Source organism: Aulonocara sp. 'chitande type north' Nkhata Bay, linkage group LG3 (genome assembly GCF_057382095.1).
Source record: "Aulonocara sp. 'chitande type north' Nkhata Bay isolate Kocher_YH1m ecotype deep benthic linkage group LG3, A_spYH_male_GT1.1, whole genome shotgun sequence".
Lineage (NCBI taxonomy): Eukaryota > Metazoa > Chordata > Actinopteri > Cichliformes > Cichlidae > Aulonocara > Aulonocara sp. 'chitande type north' Nkhata Bay.
In genome coordinates this window covers 65,751,957-65,770,087 of record NC_141346.1, presented here as the reverse complement: position 1 = coordinate 65,770,087, position 18,131 = coordinate 65,751,957, and the positions used below count along the sequence as shown (strand labels likewise).

Genomic DNA, 18,131 nt, shown 5'->3' with positions numbered 1-18,131 from the left:
AGTAACCTTTGAAATGCTCAGGCCTTTGGAGATCAGTAGGTCAAGAGTGTGTCCTCTATTATGTGTGGCCTCTGTTACATGCTGAGTCAGCCCAAAGTTGCCCAGAGTGTTACTCAGGTCTTTAGTCCCTTTGTCCTGAGGGTTGTCCACATGGATGTTAAAATCCCCAACAATAATTACACAGTCAAAATCAACACAGATCACAGACAGCAGTTCACTGAGGTCATTAAAAAAGTCTGTGCAGTATTTGGGAGGCCTGTAAACATTAAGAAACACAACTTTGGATGGGGCCTTCAGCTGTAAAGCCACATATTGAAAAGACTGAAAACTTCCAGGAGATAGCTGCTTACATTAAAATGATTCATTAAATAAGACAGCAACCCCTCCTCCTCTCCTGCTCACCCTGGCCTCACTGATAAAACTGTAGTTAGGAGGGGTCGTCTCGATGAGAACAGCTCCACTGTTACTTTGGTCCAACCAAGTTTCAGTTAAAAACATAAAATCAAGGCTGTGCTCAGTGATTAAATCATTAATTAAAAATGTTTTCCCAGCTAAAGATCTAACGTTTAATAAAGCCAACTTAAGTGTTTTAGAGGTATTACTTGTCCCCTCGTGTTTGGGAGCAGTCTGTGGCACACAAGGTATGTTTACTATGTTTAAAGATATTTTAGAGTGCACCTCTCTGTGTTTTGACCAGGCCACATGTCTCCTTCTGTCACCTAAAAGTACAGAGATTTTAAAACCTTCTAGTGAACAGGGTCCCAGCTTCTCCTGGGAAAAGTCACCACTGCCATAATCCTTGCAGCCCGGACCCTTCACACATCACACATCAGACTGCGGAGACAGAGCATGAAGGTGGTAAGGAGGAACTAAGGGGGGCGAGGCTGGGCAATGTGACTTTGATTGCTCTGTTGAGGGTGGGGCTCGATGGCGAACCTTTGGCCGCTCTGGTGGGGGGTTTATGGGGGACAAAAAGGGATTGGGCCGGGGGGTAGATCTGAGCCCAGCATTGACCCGCTCCATCATCTCCTCAGTGAATTTCAGGTGTGGGAGGAGGGAGAAAGGGAGGGGGAGGAGGGTGATGGCCTGTCAGGGGTTTGGGGGACTGGGGAAGATCGTGGTCCCTGGTCCTGGTCGTTGGTGTTGTTGAGAGAGTTGGAGGCAAATAGGGACCCCTCTTCTTGCCTCAGATGTCTCTCCTTTCTGAGGCTCTTCCCAGGTGGGGGCAAATGGAGCTCCTCCTCAAGGTTTCTGCTGGGCTTTGTCTGTTCTTGGAGTACTGTTTGTTCCTCTTTATGAGATAACTCCTCATTTATCTCAGCCTTGGCACCAAGCACAGATGGATGACGTATGGAATAAAACAAGTTGGAGGTGAACAGTTTCACCCCTGACTTGTTAAAATTAAATCCATTTGCTTTAAACAGATGCCTGCGTTCCCAAAAAAATATTAAAGTTGTTGATAAAATGCACCGAGTGGTCAGTACATGCTGATATAAGCCATTTATTCAGTGTAAACAACCTGCTGAATCTCTCGTCTCCTCCTCTGACCGGCGGTACAGGTCCACTGATGAATACAGCTGCATTCAGAGAGTTTACAGTATTTAGTAATCCAGTAAAGTCCCGTTTCAGAACCTCCGACTGTTGTTTGGACACATCGTTTGACCCTGTATGCAGAACAATGTTTGTCACAGTCGGATATTCATCTGCAATTTGAAGAATTCTCTCCTTCAGGTTGTTGACCATATCGTTAGGAAAGCAGAGGACTTTAGTGTTCTTACCGCACATCCTTTGTACATCCTTTACGGCAGAGTCACCCACAATCAGAGTTTCAGGCCTAGCCTTTAGCTTTCCCTGTGGTCTTTTACTTTTCAACAGATTTTCAGACCTTACTTCGCTGCTTTTAGATGGATGGTTGTCCGATATAGATCCAGGGTCCTTTGATAGTGGAGCAAATCTGTTGTGCAGTTTCACATTCAGTTGTTTTGGAGGTTTGTTGTTAACCTTCCTATTCACGGTTGTCCAGTCCTGTTTCCTCTTGTATACAGGGGTAGAAGAGCTTCTCTGTCTCATAGGAAGTGAAGGCCAGTCGGTTTCAGAGATTTCAGCTCGCTGTGCTCTGCCCGTGATACGTCCTCCCCCTTCCAGGAGACATGATTTATGTCTTGGTTTTGCACCAAGACAGTCCAAGGGGGGATTATCACTTGAGGATTTATAATAATGCACAGAGTCTACTTTCTTGGTCATGTTATCTGTGCTCCTTAGCTGTGTACTAGCTTGCTCATCGCCATTGTTTTGAATCAAAGGCAAGGTTGTTTCATTTCCACACAGTCCATTTACCTCCACGTTTACTTCTAAGCGATGAATTTTTGTCTCCAGTACTGCAATCTTCTGCAGGAGGCTGTGGTAGTCATCTGTGGAGAGGGAAGGCATCTTGTTGCTAGTTAGCCTAGCGGTTAGCACCTTTCCAGGCTATTGAGGCTGTTCGGTGCCCAGATGCTGTAATCAGGCTTCAGCTGTGTCTAGGCCACAGACACACGGAGCGCTGAGGATAAGGTAACTATAAAAATGTTGCTGTTTCTGTTAAGGAGACTTTAGTCCTAATGATTTATAAGTGTCTAGAAGCTATCGCAGGTAAGCTCATATGGAAAAAAGGGAAAAAATCAGCATAAAAATCAATAAAAGAAGAAAAGCATTTAAGGAGCAAAAAGATGAAGCGTCCACACTCGCAAAAGGGGAGGAGGGAAAAAAAAAAAAAAACGCTCCCGAAAATCTCCCGGAGCCACCATTCTCCCGAATTTCTCCCACCCAGACAACAAAATTCAAAAACCATATCGCAGAATTTATAGCGTGGCCCAGCCAATTCCAGTTTCCAACAATGGCGGCAGTTTTAATATTACTCATATTTCTCTTTCTGGGTCGCAAAAAACTTTTAGCATGTTTTCAGGTGAGAATGCCCATACGGTAAAAAAATACATTTTTCCTGGCCAAAATATATTTCAAATATATGGTAAATATATTTTGTATTTGTGATGCTCCAAAAAAATATATTTTTGAAATTGAAAATATATTTCTTTCAAACCAAAATACATTTCAAAACATATTTTAGGGTGAAGAAAATACATTTCCAACCTTACAGTAGAATGTATATCAAAGTATCCTTTATTTAAAATATATTTAGTGCAATAATGATGATAATGATAACAATACTAAAAGTAACATGTTTTATGCACATCTGCAAAAAACAGTTGGATTCAAACAAAACAGAGTCAAAGGTCTATCACGAATTAGGTTGTTTATTCATTTGCTTACAGTATTTCACATTACACAATATCTCACTATAATGTAGCGTTCATTGACTTTGAAATTATCTGTCAGTGATACAGTAAACAAGATACAACAACTGCTATGTACACTTTAGTTTTTGACAATATATACAATTTAGTACTTAAAGGAACACACTCCACTGTTTTGGAAATAGGCTCATTCTCCATCTCCCTCAGAGTTAAAAATGCAGCGTCTTCTTTCTAGATCCGTACGTTAATAGGGCTCTGGAGCGTGATCTTACGGGATGGGGCGTAGCCAGGATTTTTGGTCAAGGCGCCATATTAGCAGGCCAAACAAATGCTTGCTGTGTGGTCGGTTGTAATGTTAGATTGCACTACCGACAAAGGAATAAGCTTGAAAACAGGCTCTCTTTTCATTGTTTCCTCACCTGGAAACATCATGAGGGAGCTTATGTGTTGGATGTTACCAAAAGAAGGCGTCTAGCCTGGATAGCAGCTGCGAGACGAGCTGATATTCAGTTCTCTACCAGCCACAGATATCTGTTGGTGTGCTCCAGTATTTTCATTCAGGTAAGTTCTAAATAAGTTCATAGTATTATTTATAGCCTGTTAATTTTATTTTCAATAGCACAAACTTAGAACAAACATGCAGAACTACCTTCTATTTATAGAGTTGCTAATTATTTGGCATTATTGCAACAAACCAGCCTATGAAATGAATGAAACAAATCCTGACTGGGTTCCAACACTACACATGGGGCACTACGAAATCCCTGCTTCAAACTACATGCTACATACCACCATGCCAATCAGATTACTTCTTCCATGTGAGGGTAAAAAGGTGACCTTCCTGGATAAGATGGCAAAGGTTTGCTGCGTTTTGGTGAACATGTGCCCCAGTGTGGTAGTAAAACCAGGGGAAAATGCTCTTGTTAAATACTTTTAAGTCTTGTGCTGTTTATGTAGTGATAAGTTTTCAAATGAGACAGTAAATTACAGAATGCTAGTAGTGGGTGATATTATACAAATGCTGTCATGATTTTATGTGAACATTTTGTCATTTGTAAACTATACATAACATTTTTTCTACATTGTAACTGATGTGATGTTCGACAAAGTGCTTTTAATTAAAAATAGGCAAACATTTCTTTGTTTCTTTATTCAACTTTTGAACAGTGGTATTTAGTAAGTACATATTCAGTAAATGCAAAGTATTTACATGGCCCCCTAAATTAAAACATTATGGGTTATTCAGAACAGAACTATGCTTGGAAAAATATTGTCCCATCAGTTGATCCAACTCCTCCACAGTAGCAGGTGGAACTTTTCTTTTTTGAGGATGGCTTCTTTTACCTGTCACAACGAATGGTCTGTTTATGTTTTGATCAAGAACCTTTTTTTTGGGCAGCTCTGGCTGTATCTTGGTCATATTACCCAGCAAAACCCAGTATGCAGGTTCATCTGTAACAGTCCTTGTGCCACAGATCCTCACTGTTGCTTCTACATTAAACAGAAGAGCAGTGACATGGCTGCAAGTCTCCACGACTCTAGCCATACAGCTGCAGTGGGCGGCTTCAACCTTCCCTGTGATGCTCACAATGACCTGTGGCTGCAATGCTGCAATTCAGTCTTTAACCCTGATGCACCCGCCAGGGGGAGAGCGGCGGGGTCGGGGGATGCGGGTCCCCCGCGGAGGGAGGGAGGGAGGAGGTTGGGGTCGCGAGATCCCCCCCCCCGATGGGATGGGGATGGGATAGGAGGGCGGGGTCGGGGGATGCGGGTCCCCCGCGGAGGGAGGGAGGGAGGAGGTTGTGGTCGCGAGATCCCCCCCCCCCCCCCCCCCCCCCGATGGGATGGGATGGGATGGGATGGGATAGGATGGGATGGCGGGGTCGGGGGATGCGGGTCCCCCGCGGAGGGAGGGAGGGAGGGAGGAGGTTGGGGTCGCGAGATCCCCCCCGATGGGATGGGGATGGGATGGGGATTGGATGGGATGGGATTAGAGAGAGAGAGAGAGAGAGAGAGAGAGAGAGAGAGAGAGAGAGATAAAGTCTTGTAAAAAGGTGGTCGAGAAACACCCCGGCGAAAGCAGAAGAAGACGAAGAAGAAGAAGAAGAAGATAATGTCACGCACTAGACCGTGGGAGCCAAAGAGCACTAAGGTCGGTACAGGCGGATCGCAATCGCCAGCGGTGTCCTCCTCCTCCTCCTCCTCCTCCCGCTCACCATCACCGTCGCCATCGCCATCGCATTTGGCGTACGCTGCGTGGTCGGCTCCGGTGGCTCCGTTGTTGCGACCGGCCACGTTTCGCTATCGAGGGCTAGGGGTCGAGGAAGACCAAGAGCAGCGGCAGCAGCGGCAGCAGCGGCAGCAGCAGCAGCAGCAGCAGCAGCAGCAGCAGCTACAGGAGAACTTGGAGGAGGACGAGAGCAAGGAAGAGGAGCAAGAGGCCGAGGGGGACGACAACGACAACCCGACGGCCCGAACGCTCGCAGACGACGAGGAGGAGAGCCACTCGGAGGATCAGGAGGACGAAAACGATGGGGTGGGTAGTTGCGAGGAAGACGATCGCGGTTACGAAATGGCGTCGCAACTCTGCCAGGACGGCGGCTCGCAAGGCGAGTCGAACCGCCGAGAGGGAGAGGAAGAAGAAGCAGGCGCCGACCCACCGGGGCGGGGGACTCGGGAGATTTGGCAAGAGGACGACGCCGGCCGCGCTGCAGGTGGCGTTCATGATCCTGGGCGCGATCGCGGCCGCGGCGCTGTCGGTGAAACTCGCGACGCTGATGTAGCCGACGATTACGACTACGACGATGACGAAGAAGACAAAGACTATGAAGAAGAAGAAGAAGAAGAAGAAGAGGAAGAAGAAGAAGAAGAAGAAGAAGAAGAAGAAGAAGAAGAAGAAGAAGACGTCCTCGCCGATGATGATGATGATGATGATGAAGAAGAAGAAAAAGAAGAAGACAAAGACTATGAAGAAGAAGAAAAAGAAGAAGAAGAAGAAAAAAAAGAAGAAGAAGAAGAAGACAAAGACAAAGACTATGAAGAAGAAGAAGAAGAAGAAGAAGAAAAAGAAGACATCCTCGCCAATGATGATGAAGAAGAAGAAGAAGAAAAAGAAGAAGAAGAAGAAGAAGACAAAGACAAAGACTATGAAGAAGAAGAAGAAGAAGAAGAAAAAGAAGACATCCTCGCCAATGATGATGAAGAAGAAGAAGAAGAAGACGTCCTCGCTGATGATTATAACGATGACGATGAAGAAGACAAAGACTATGAAGAAGAAGAAGAAGAAGAAGAAGAAGAAGAATTAGAATTAGAAGAAGAAGACGACAACCTCGACCCGCCGGGACGAGGCCCCACCGAAGAGGCCGTGGCGGCGGCGCGAGACGAGGCCTCTGCGTTCATGGCCTACTTCCCGCCGGAGATAGGGGACTCGGTGATCGCCATGACCAACCTGGAAGCGGGCAGGCGCAGGCCCGCCATCGACGGATGGAAGCCCATGGGCCGCGTCGAGTTCCGAGCCTACCTGGGGCTGCTCGTGCTCGCCGGCGTGTACAGGTCCCGGGGAGAGGCCTGCGAGAGCCTGTGGGACGCCGAGAGCGGCAGGTCCGTGTTCAGAGCCACGATGCCGCTCAAGACCTTTCGAGCCTACTCGAGCGCGCTGCGCTTCGACGACAGGGAGACCAGAAGGGCCGGGCGAGGCGAAGGCGAGGGCGGCGGCGAGGGCGATAGCTGCTACGACAAACTGGCCCCCATCAGAGCCGTGTGGGACGAGTGGTGCGCGAGGTTGCCCGCCATGTACCGCCCGGGACCGGAGGTCACCGTCGACGAGAGACTGGTGCCATTCAGAGGTACGTACGTACTATGTGGTGTGTGTGTGTGTGTGTGTGACTGGGGGAAGAGAGGAGGAATAGGAGCGGGAATGACGAAAACGGGCTAGCTCGCTGCTCTGTTGCATACTCGTGTTGGGTTCCGTGTTTGTGCTGCTTTCGCATGACTCTTTATGTCTATGAAGCTATGAAGCTATGAAGTCTATGACTCTTTATGTCTTTATGTCTATGAAGCTATGAAGCTATGAAGTCTATGACTCTTTATGTCTTTGTATCTATGAAGCGCCTTGAGGCGACTTTTGTTGTGATTTGGCGCTATATAAATAAAATTGAATTGAATTGAATGTCTTCTCCTTGCGTTTCTGCCCCAATCTCCCCCCACACTTTCCCACATATCTCTCTCTCTCTCTCTCTCTCTCTCTCTCTCTCTCTCTCTCTCTCCATCCATCCATCCATCAGGACGGTGTCCGTTCAGACAGTACATGCCCAGCAAGCCGGCCAGGTACGGGATCAAGATATGGGTGGCGTGCGACGCGCGTTCCAGCTACGCGTGGAAGATGCAAGTCTACACCGGCAAGCCCGACAAGCGCGGCCCTCCCGAAAAGCACCTGGCCACTCGAGTGGTCGTGGACCTCACCGAGGGACTGACTCCGGGACGCAACGTCACGTGCGACAACTTTTTCACCTCGCGCGAGCTCGCCGATAGGCTCTATCGCGAGAGAGGCCACACCGTGCTGGGCACTCTGCGGTCGAACAGACCCGAGATCCCCAGAGAGCTGCGCTGCGTCAAGGGCAGGGCCGTGGGCTCCGTCGAATCCGTGGTACTCGGCGGCTCCGCGGGACGAGGGGGAGGAAGAGGAGGACGAGAAGGAGGAGGAGGAGGAGGAGGGCCCGACACGATCATCCTCTCCTACGTGGCCAAGAAGAACAAGAACGTGCTGCTCCTCACCACAGCTCCTCGTTATTACCACCATCGCTCCGGCCCCGAGCCCCGGCCTAGCCGCCGCATCAGCAACAGCAGCAGCAACAGCAGCGGCGGCAGCAGCAACAGAAGCGGCGCGAAACCGCCCTTGGTGCTGCATTACAACCGCACCAAGGGAGGAGTGGACAACCTGGACAAGGTCGTGAGCACGTACAGCTGCAGGAGAAAGACCCGCAGGTGGCCCGTGGCCCTTTTCCACAACATGGTCGACGTGGCGGCCTACAACGCGTTCGTGCTGTGGAGGGAAATTCACCCCGACTGGATGCCGGGCAAGCTCAACAGACGACGGCTCTTCCTCGAGCGACTGGGCAAAGCGCTCGCGCGCCCCATGCTCGAAGCCAGGGCGGCTTTAGCGCGAGGACCGGGAGGAGGAGGAGGAGGAGGAGGAGGAGGAGGAGGAGGAGGAGGCAGAGTCGCGGCCCGAGGCGCTACCGCCGAGGCAGCCTCTAACAACGCTACGCCACGCGACTCCTCTCCGGTCAAGAGGTGCAGGTGCCGCGTGTGTCCCAGGAGCAAAGACGTCAAGACCAAGATCCTGTGCCGCGAGTGCCGAGCGCACGTGTGTACAAACTGCGCCGTCACGTACTGTCCCAACTGCGCCGCTTCTTCTTCTTCTTCTTCTTCCCGCGACGCCGCTCCCCGGACGCCACCGACGCCGTGATAACACAAGCGCCCCAACGGTGGTCCCCTAGCGACCCCCCCACCCCACCCCACCCTATCATCATAATCATCATCATCATCATCATCATCATCACACAATATATGCCCCCGGGGGGTCCTAGTGACCCCAAACCTATCATCATCATCATCATCATCATCATCATCACATATGCCCCCCGGGGGTCCTAGTGACCCCAAACCTATCATCATCATCATCATCATCATCATCATCATCATCATCACATATGCCCCCCGGGGGGGTCCTAGTGACCCCAAACCTATCATCATCATCATCATCATCATCATCATCATCATCACATATGCCCCCCCGGGGGGGTCCTAGTGACCCCAAACCTATCATCATCATCATCATCATCATCATCACATATGCCCCCCCGGGGGGGTCCTAGTGACCCCAAACCTATCATCATCATCATCATCATCATCATCATCACATATGCCCGAGGGGGTCGCTAGGACCCCCACCCTAATCATCATAAAACACACATATCCCCCCCCCCCCCCCCCAGGGGGTTACCAAGACCCCCCATCGCCACCACCACCATCATCAGGATCATCATCATCATCATCACACACACACACACACACACACACACACTCATCATCATCATCATCACACACACACACACACACACACACACACACACACACCTCGGGGGGTCACCACGACCCACGCCCCGAGAACAGGCGGGCGCACAAGGGTTAAGCGGAAACAAGCGCCTCGACGCCAAAGCTTTCCTCACGTTGTAAAAAAATATACAGCCACAGGGGGGCGTTTTAAAAACGCACCCCCCTGTCGTGGGCGGCCCTAATGGCATTACCCCTGTCGTGGGCGGCCCTAATGGCATTACCCGATCCTCCTAGTTGAAATACCTGCGTTTTCACGCAGGCTCTATGGCGCGCGACCAGCAGAGGCCGCCTGGTACGCCGCATAGAGAGAGAGAGAGAGAGAGAGAGAGAGAGAGAGAGAGAGAGAGAGAGAGAGAAATGCCTTGTTTGAGAAAAAAGTTGAGATAACTCACCTACAAATGCGCAAGGTTAAAGCAGTGAAACTTAACATACACCTGTTGTTAAATGATAAAGTTTATCCACTACTAACAAATAAACTTTCTGTTTCTTGTTCACGTTTAGACAATAAAGATGAGCTGAAGCTCAGCCACCGACTAAGCTTTTTCATTTAAAGCCAAAATGCTCTGTATGGACATTAGACAGCTCATGTACAATTTGAAAGCCTCAGCCTTTTTACGCTTTCCTATTCCTAACTTTTCTACATGACTTTATTTTGGAAAAGCAGATGGCTGCCCTCCCTCGGCCTGGTTTTGCTGGTGGAGGTTTCTTCCTGTTTAAAAAGGTTTCTTTCTTCCCACTGTCAATACCCACTGTTGCCAGGTATTCACTCATACAGGTGTTTGCTTGATTGTTGAGGGTTTGTCTTTATAGGGCTTTTACCTTACCATATAAAGCACCTTGAGGCAACTGTTGTGATTTGGTGCTATGTTGTCAGAATTGAATTTAAGTGAAAACTATTCGGTTCCAGACTTGAGTTATTGTTTAACAAAGTCAGAGTGCTGTCATTAACCTCTCTGTCTCCTCTCATTTAAATAAAAAATACAGAGGCCAAACTGTTGATACCAAACATACTAACTAATTGAAGAAGTCGTCTTTAAATTCCCTGAGAATACTAGACACTCCACACTCTAGGTCCACCCCTTCCACCAGTAGGCCTTTCACCTCTTCACACAGTCAAACACTGGCTTTCAGACACATATACAAGAAAGAGGCAGGCGGAGAATGCTGCTACTTGTATTCTTTTTGAGCCATGTTGAAGATTTTCGTGACAAAAGTGGTAAAGTTGGCGCCAGTTAAACAGCTGCCGTCCAAGGTAAATTTGATTCCGCCAACAGAAAGGCACAGAGTGTTTGTTTTCACCGAAGCACCTTGGCATGCAGCTGTCTGTTATTGAAATGTGCGTCTTTGTGACACAGAAACCTTGCACGTGCTTTGGTTTCACTACCATGCAGAACTGCATGCGTGTGATTTGCGGGAATATAATAAGTGTAGTTATCGGTCAGGAATGAAATAAGGGTAATCCTCTTCAACAAAAGGATCTACTTGAAGTCATCCTCTAACAACAGGGCCTCTCAGTCCCTGTCGACCCCTTTCCTTTAGTGTAACCTGGATACCAGACTGCTGTTTGTCTAACACTGCTCCTTTCCCATCAGGTCCTTACAGTTCCCTTCTGCATAGCAGTAGCCTGGCCTTCTTCAGGTTTATAGTACCTGTGTGCAAATCTGGAATACCTGACCACAGAGTTTCTGGTCATTCTTTATTCTTGAATTCAGATTTGCAGATACTGACCTGATTTTAGCAATAGAAAACTTACAAAAACACAAATTCTTCAAAAATAAAAATGTGCAAATTTGTGGGAGAAAATAACACAAAAATAATACAACTGAATACAACTTGTAGCTGGTACTAGTCGTGTTGAAGATGCAATGACTATTGTTCCTTATGTGTCTGTGGTTCAACGTGTATGTTATTCCGACACCTTTCTTTATGTGTGAAAGGGAGTTACTGATGGTTACTAAGTACTCATCAGCAGTTAAAATCCAGGATGAAAACTATGTGAGCATGCGCAATGATGAAAGAATAACAATGAGATGAGATTTACCTGTTGCTTTAGGTGGACCTGGACAGAGGCTATAGCCCAATTCAACCATGACTATAACTGATGACAATATTTCTTGTTCGGCTCTTGAGACCAAGCTACAGATCTATTCTACAGCCTACAGCAAGAGGGATGTATGATGGTGAAGGGTCCTGTTGACTGTTGGGATTCCCTGGAGAGCCTGATTGGTGCTCTGTTGTCTGTCAAAGAATAATCAAATCAAATCAAATCACTTTTATTGTCACATCACATGTGCAGGCACACTGGCACAGCACATGCGAGTGAAATTCTTGTGTGCGAACCCCACAAGCAACAGAGATGTGCAAACACAACAACACAAACGAGCAAAATACAAGAATGGCCAACCTGAAACTAATAAATATACAGTGGGGCAAAAAAGTATTTAGTCAGCCACCGATTGTGCAAGTTCCCCCACCTAAAATCATCTTAAAATCATGACAGAGGTCAGTAATTTGCACCAGAGGTACACTTCAACTGTGAGAGACAGAATGTGAAAAAAAATCCATGAATCCACATGGTAGGATTTGTAAAGAATTTATTCGTAAATCAGGGTGGAAAATAAGTATTTGGTCACCTCAAACAAGGAAAATCTCTGGCTCTCACAGACCTGTAACGTCTTCTGTAAGAAGCTTTTCTGTCCCCCACTCGTTACCTGTATGAATGGCACCTGTTTGAACTCATCATCTGTATAAAAGACACCTGTCCACAGCCTCAAACAGTCAGACTCCAAACTCCGCCATGGCCAAGACCAAAGAGCTTGCTCTCGAGAAGATCTGCATGGAGGAATGGGCCAAAATACCAGCTACTGTGTGTGCAAACCTGGTAAAGACCTATAGTAAACGTTTGACCTCTGTTATTGCCAACAAAGGTTATGTTACAAAGTATTGAGTTGTATTTTTGTTATTGACCAAATACTTATTTTCCACCCTGATTTATGAATAAATTCTTTACAAATCCTACCATGTGGATTCATGGATTTTTTTTCACATTCTGTCTCTCACAGTTGAAGTGTACCTCTGGTGCGAATTACTGACCTCTGTCATCATTTTAAGTGGGGGCACAATCGGTGGCTGACTAAATACTTTTTTGCCCCACTGTATGTACAATATATAATAGTGTATGCATTTCTGGATGTGTATACTAAATATTTTCCTGTGTGTGTGTGTATACACATTTTTACAAATTAAATAGTAAAAAATAGATAAATAAAAATAATAAAAAATAATAATAATAATAATAATAAAATATATAGAATATACAGAGTTGAATATGTGCAAAACAAGTGGCATTTATATACAGTGTGGAGTGCATAATGTTGAAGTTCCAGTAGTGAAGCTGAGGTGTCTATGACGTGTTCAGCAGTCTGATGGCCTGGTGGAAGAAGCTGTCTCTCAGTCTGCTGGTACGGGACCGGATGCTGCAGAACCTCCTTCCTGATGGAAGCAGTCTGAACAGTTTATGGCTGGGGTAACTGGAGTCCTTGATGATCCTCCCCGCTTTCCTCAGGCACCGCTTCCTGTAGATGTCTTGGAGGGAAGCGAAGGGAAGAATACACATAGTATGATTGATTGACTGAAGTGAGCACACCTCTTTTCACACATGCCTAAAAAGTCTGTGGTACGTGTGTATCTGGAATAACATCAGCCATGTTTAATTTTATGTATTTGGCTGACTCACTCACTGTATGTCTGTCTTATATCACAGCAGTATATTTATTTCTTATCAGTTTGAAAACCTCAAGCTAAACCAATGACAGTGAGAGGAGAGTTTTAATGCAAACAGGCTGCGATATTATGATACTGTATGTCTGTCTTACATATCACAGTGAACATCTGTTCACATCACACCCACATCTGTGGGTGAGATGATAAGCACGTGCAGCAGGTAGCTGTGCCCTGGATGTGCCATGTGCAACTAAACTGTTTCCCATGATCCCTCCTGCGAGCTGGCTGGAGGTACACCTGGTTCCAAGGTTGGTATGCCTGGCCAGGGCGCGCAAAACGGCTGCAGCGGCTATTTTTACACAGACACACTTCAAACGGACTCAGCCCGCCCCTCCAACACGAGCCTCTGCTTCACGCTGACCGCGTCTGAAGCCAGGCCCTGTCGATCTGCTGTCAACTGCCCCTGAGCAAATCAAAGCCTGAAACTGGTAGAATCTGGATTTTCTTTCTTCAAATTATCGTTCAACTGCTTTTTACTCTTTCTAAGATTTATCCTCCATCGGACTGAAGGAAAAACACATATTTTCTTTACTGCTGCATTCGCAGCAGCTGGTTGTTCTGACGCAGAGCAATTATTCAAGCATAATAACCCGGGACACAATAATATTTCACTTAGAGAGATTTCAGTATTTCTATCAACACCAAGCATAATGACATCAAATGCACGTCACTGGAAGGACTCAGTGTTGTAATGCATATAATATGGAGCCACTATCAGGGACAAACAGAGACTGCAGCGTGTTGTGCGCTCTGCTGAGAAGGTGATTGGCTGCAGACTCCCATCTCTGCAGGACCTGTACACCTCCAGGACACTGCGGCGTGCAGCCCGGATCTCAGCTGACCCTTCTCACCCTGGACACAGTCTGTTTGACCTGCTCCCCTCAGGCAGGAGGCTCCGGTCCATTCGCACCAGAACCTCTCGCCATAAGAACAGTTTCTTCCCCTCTGCTGTTGGACACATGAACAATTACCACATGATTGTCCCCGCCACTAACACATGACCCTACGCTGTGTCACTTCATCATTTCATGTTTGGCACTGATCATCACCTGCACTCATGTATATATCTTTCTACGTAGCACTCATAATTCTTATTCTCATGTATATATCTCATGTATATCTCATGCACATATCTTTCTTTCTACATAGCACTTTAATTCTTATTGTCTGCACTGAAGCACCGCAGCAATTTCCTAATGTTGTAAACCTCAACATCTGGCAATAAACCCATTCTGATTCTGATTCTGATTCTGATTATGAGTCATTACCTTTGGGCAACAGTGCCCTCTTATCTATACTAGATACATACATACATACATATACACAGCCAGACTACATTATGCATCCCATAATTGACTGCGGTGGGATGTGTAATTTGTTTATTTTGGCGTAATGATCCCAGCTGTTATAATGATAATGAGAAAATGCTCTCCAAATATAATCACCCTAATGACAGGACATTATGTTTATGTCCTGTCATTAGGGTCATTAGGGATAACAGGACAGAATATGAACAAAGAACACATTGTCAGAATAACATATGTTCAATTTTAACCTCATTAAGTCATCTATATATTCAAGCCCTTTGTTTTCTGCATGCCATTGTTGGGTCGTCTGTTCATTCTGCCCTATCTAGCCTGGTTCTATTATTTTGACCTTAGCCTTAGTTTTCGTCTTTGCCTGTTTTCCACAGTTATAGTTATAGGTCTTAGTACCTCTTAGTGTTTTGTTTCGTAGTGTTTTTGACAGTTTGCTTTGGTTTCTTGGTTTTCCCTGCCGTCATCTCAATAAAGGATCACTTTTCTGTTTAAACTTACTACTCCTCGTCATCATCTGCTTTGGGTCCTGTTTCCACATCGGGTGTGCACCCCGCCGTGACAGACAGCTTCATCTAGTTCCAAGGCCAGGACTTCTGTTGAGCTTCATTTCTTTCAATACAGAGGTGAGAGTTATGTTATGTTATGTTATATTATATTTCCCACATTGTCAATCTGTAATGCAGTCAGCATGTCTCTCCAGTTGTAATAAATTTATGCCCTAATTGTGGATAAACTGCCATAATTGAGAAAATCTTGGGGGACGCTGCTTAAATGTGAAATAGATATACAAGCATGGGACAAAATCCTGCTCCTTCCATCTAAAATCTATGTTTGTAACCGATTTAAAGAACTACAGTACGAAATTGTTTCACAATGTGCACTGTTAACCTTTGCTGTATTTTTCCACAGTAAAATACCACAAAATGCCCAGTAACTTACCTGAAAACATTTCTACAGTTAATTATTGCTTTGCATTATGGGTATATTAAGGTTATTTACATTTACTTACTGTATTTTTTTAAAAAAAAAATTGCGATAGTAGTTATACCTACCGTTAACACATTAGTGTTCGGCCCTCCGTACGTTGTTGATGTCCAGTTTGGCAGATAGATAAACAGTTCTTCAAAAGGAGAGACATAAGAAAAACATATTAAAACATACATCTGGAACATAATATATTTCTCACATTACAAAATACAGACTGAAGACTTAGCAACTTGAACTATAGCTGGTATAACCAAGACAAATAAATGAAAACATGTTAACTCCAAATCCCGCTAGCTTGATGCTAACACACAATGAATTAGCATCGGCAATGCAGCTAACATGCCGGCTTCAAATATGAGAGTCAACAACCCATTTTACATCACATGCTTAACATGAACACAGAATATAATCGTACTTACAAGTGTAACCCCTGGTCAGCTTCTCTTTCCAGCGCTGTGTGAATAAAACTCTCTGGATGAGGATTTAAAAAATATGTTTTAAACTCATGCTCTGTGAGAGCGGACGGAGAGGACTTACCACAGCGAAAGCTTCATTGCTCCTAACGATAGGCAGGGGGGTAGCCCGTTTACCAGTAGCAGACTTCCGCTGCGGATTTTCAAAATAAAAGTTCCAAAATAAACCCATGGTTGCGATCCCAAGTTTAACAGGAATTTAACAACAACAAAACCATATTCATTCTTTTACATCGTTACACAAGCATATATTTCTCATGCTCCAGTACAGCCAACTTCAGAGCTAATATTTTGTGTGCTGGTATCAACTTGGCCAGACTCCATGAACTTTTCCTTTACTAGAGAAACTTGAATACACAAACCCGCTTCCTCCCCCTAGTGGGGTGGTGGAGCTACCGCACCCCAGCAGTGGCAGCACAATGTGATTTGAATGATCATACTGTTTGTGTATTTTGTACTCTTTCAGTGGTTGGTTGCAATAGTGCATTACATTTTAACTCTTTCACTGCCAACAATTTCCAGATTTTCCTCCAACCTATGCCATTTGTCAGTATGATACCAGTGAAAGTATTATGGTTTTGACTTTTTACGGGACTTGCCTGTGTGTAAGGAATTCTGATCATCTAATCTGCTGCATGCAGTTGTATGCACATGCACAGCTGCTGCAAATGCTTGCCACTGCGTTGCCAAAGGCGAACTTCAGTCAGTGGAGAATATTGTAATAATTTGGCGGAGGCTTCTCAGTCGAGCAGTAACTGAATTGCTCATTTACTGAACGTGCAACATGTACAGAACTCTTCTGGGAACTAGTCAACCCAACTTAGTGAAACACACACTGAATGCATGCTGGCCCCGCCTACCCACCTACCTCTACCAACCACCACTCCATATCCTGACTGACATGACCTGTGATCCAGTGATTGACAGGAGAGGAAAGACAGGCCAACTTTGTTAACTCTTCACTCTTACAATATTCTCGAGAGGACAAAAGATTTTGCACCTGTTATTGTTGGACCTCTGTGTGGAAACTGCAAACGGGACATCATAAGGTAATGCAAAGGACTCTCCTACCCTAACATATTCGTTTATTAATTCTTAAGAGCATGTATAGTTTGTGTGTGTGTGGGAGGGCTTAAAATCTGTGTTAGCTTGGTCGAAATAGCACATTAGCTGAATTATTCTGGAAAAAATAGGTTGTGTGTGTTTTTTTTTCTTTTCTTATTTGAATATATATTTAGATATATATTTTACACGGGGAGGGGCGAGGAACACAGGCGCAACGACAGTCTTTGTCTTTTTTTTTTCCCGCCGAGTGTGGTGCATTGTCCTCCTGCGCTTCTGTTCTATGACTGTCAAGTCAAACCGTGTAGGAGGTGAAGAGCCCTGAGGGAAAACGTAAACGTGACAGACTGGAGGGCGGAACTAATCTTGTGTCTGGGTTTCTGTCGGGAAGAAAAAGAAAGGCGAACTGGGAAGCAATAGGAAGGTGCCACTTTCGGGAAAAGCCCAGTATAATTCCTTCAATAAGTTGTCGCCAACATGAATATTGTGTGGAACTGAAGTATCTACAAAGCCAGGGAGGCAGCCGGTAAGGGAATGGTTGCTGACTATGGTAAAAGACTTTGAAGTGAGTTGCTAAAGAATCGCGGCTGCCGCTAGCATGTAGCATTAGCACTGTGTCGTGAGTTGGTCGCCTGTTTACGAGCGGCACGCTCGTAAACATTGTTTATTGTTGGTCTGTATATGGAAGACTGTTAATGCTTGCATATGGTTAAGAGAAGCTGGTTATAAATACTATTGTTACTGCTCAAGTTCTAATGCAGATTGATTATTTAATTTAGCACTTTAATAGAAAGCAGTATTTCTCAAGGTGTATGTACAATTGTTAGTGAATTACGTAATTTGAGCATTTAAAAATACTCAAGCAAATATTGTACTACAAAGCTTATGCACTGCATTGATGTGTTTAAAAAAAAAGAAAATGTGTTTGGGATTGTTTACAATATTTGCAGATGTGTGATAACAAACATAATTTGTATTTGGGTTTTTTGGTTTGTATTTAAAGGGTTTTCACCTATGGCTGACTGTGGCCGAAAAGAAGATTAAAGAAAAGGAAAAACAAAAGATCTGCCTGGTCATTGAGTGAAACCCAGTTAAAC

The 18,131-nt window shown here is 45.5% G+C and overlaps 1 protein-coding gene and 2 long non-coding RNA genes across 5 annotated transcripts in view; 2 read left to right on the top strand and 1 right to left on the bottom strand.

Annotated features, from left to right (window-relative positions):
- The first annotated feature begins 5,378 nt into the window (after window positions 1-5,378).
- On the top strand, window positions 5,379-8,760 carry LOC147336635 (uncharacterized). Its single transcript, XM_086285531.1, has 2 exons — window positions 5,379-7,138; window positions 7,577-8,760. The coding sequence occupies exons 1-2, from the start codon at window positions 5,407-5,409 to the stop codon at window positions 8,758-8,760; spliced, it is 2,916 nt and encodes a 971-aa protein (XP_086141657.1). The 5' UTR covers window positions 5,379-5,406.
- Window positions 8,761-11,092: 2,332 nt separating this feature from the next.
- Window positions 11,093-16,073, bottom strand: LOC147336634 (uncharacterized). Its single transcript, XR_015128309.1, has 4 exons — window positions 15,919-16,073; window positions 15,565-15,632; window positions 15,011-15,121; window positions 11,093-12,995 (listed from the first exon to the last, which is right to left on the bottom strand). It is a non-coding gene; the product is annotated as an uncharacterized LOC147336634 (long non-coding RNA).
- An 831-nt stretch (window positions 16,074-16,904) lies between these two features.
- The window catches only part of LOC147336633 (uncharacterized), a 3,285-nt gene continuing 2,058 nt past the window's right edge, over window positions 16,905-18,131 (top strand). Inside the window, exons 1-2 of one of the 3 annotated variants that reach the window (XR_015128308.1) lie at window positions 16,905-17,021; window positions 18,038-18,131. The exon at window positions 18,038-18,131 is cut by the window's right edge and continues 73 nt beyond it. This is a non-coding gene — a long non-coding RNA (uncharacterized LOC147336633). Of the gene's footprint in view, window positions 17,022-17,310; window positions 17,561-18,037 lie in introns of those variants that run through there. The other 2 variants (XR_015128307.1, XR_015128306.1) reach the window with 2 other exon arrangements.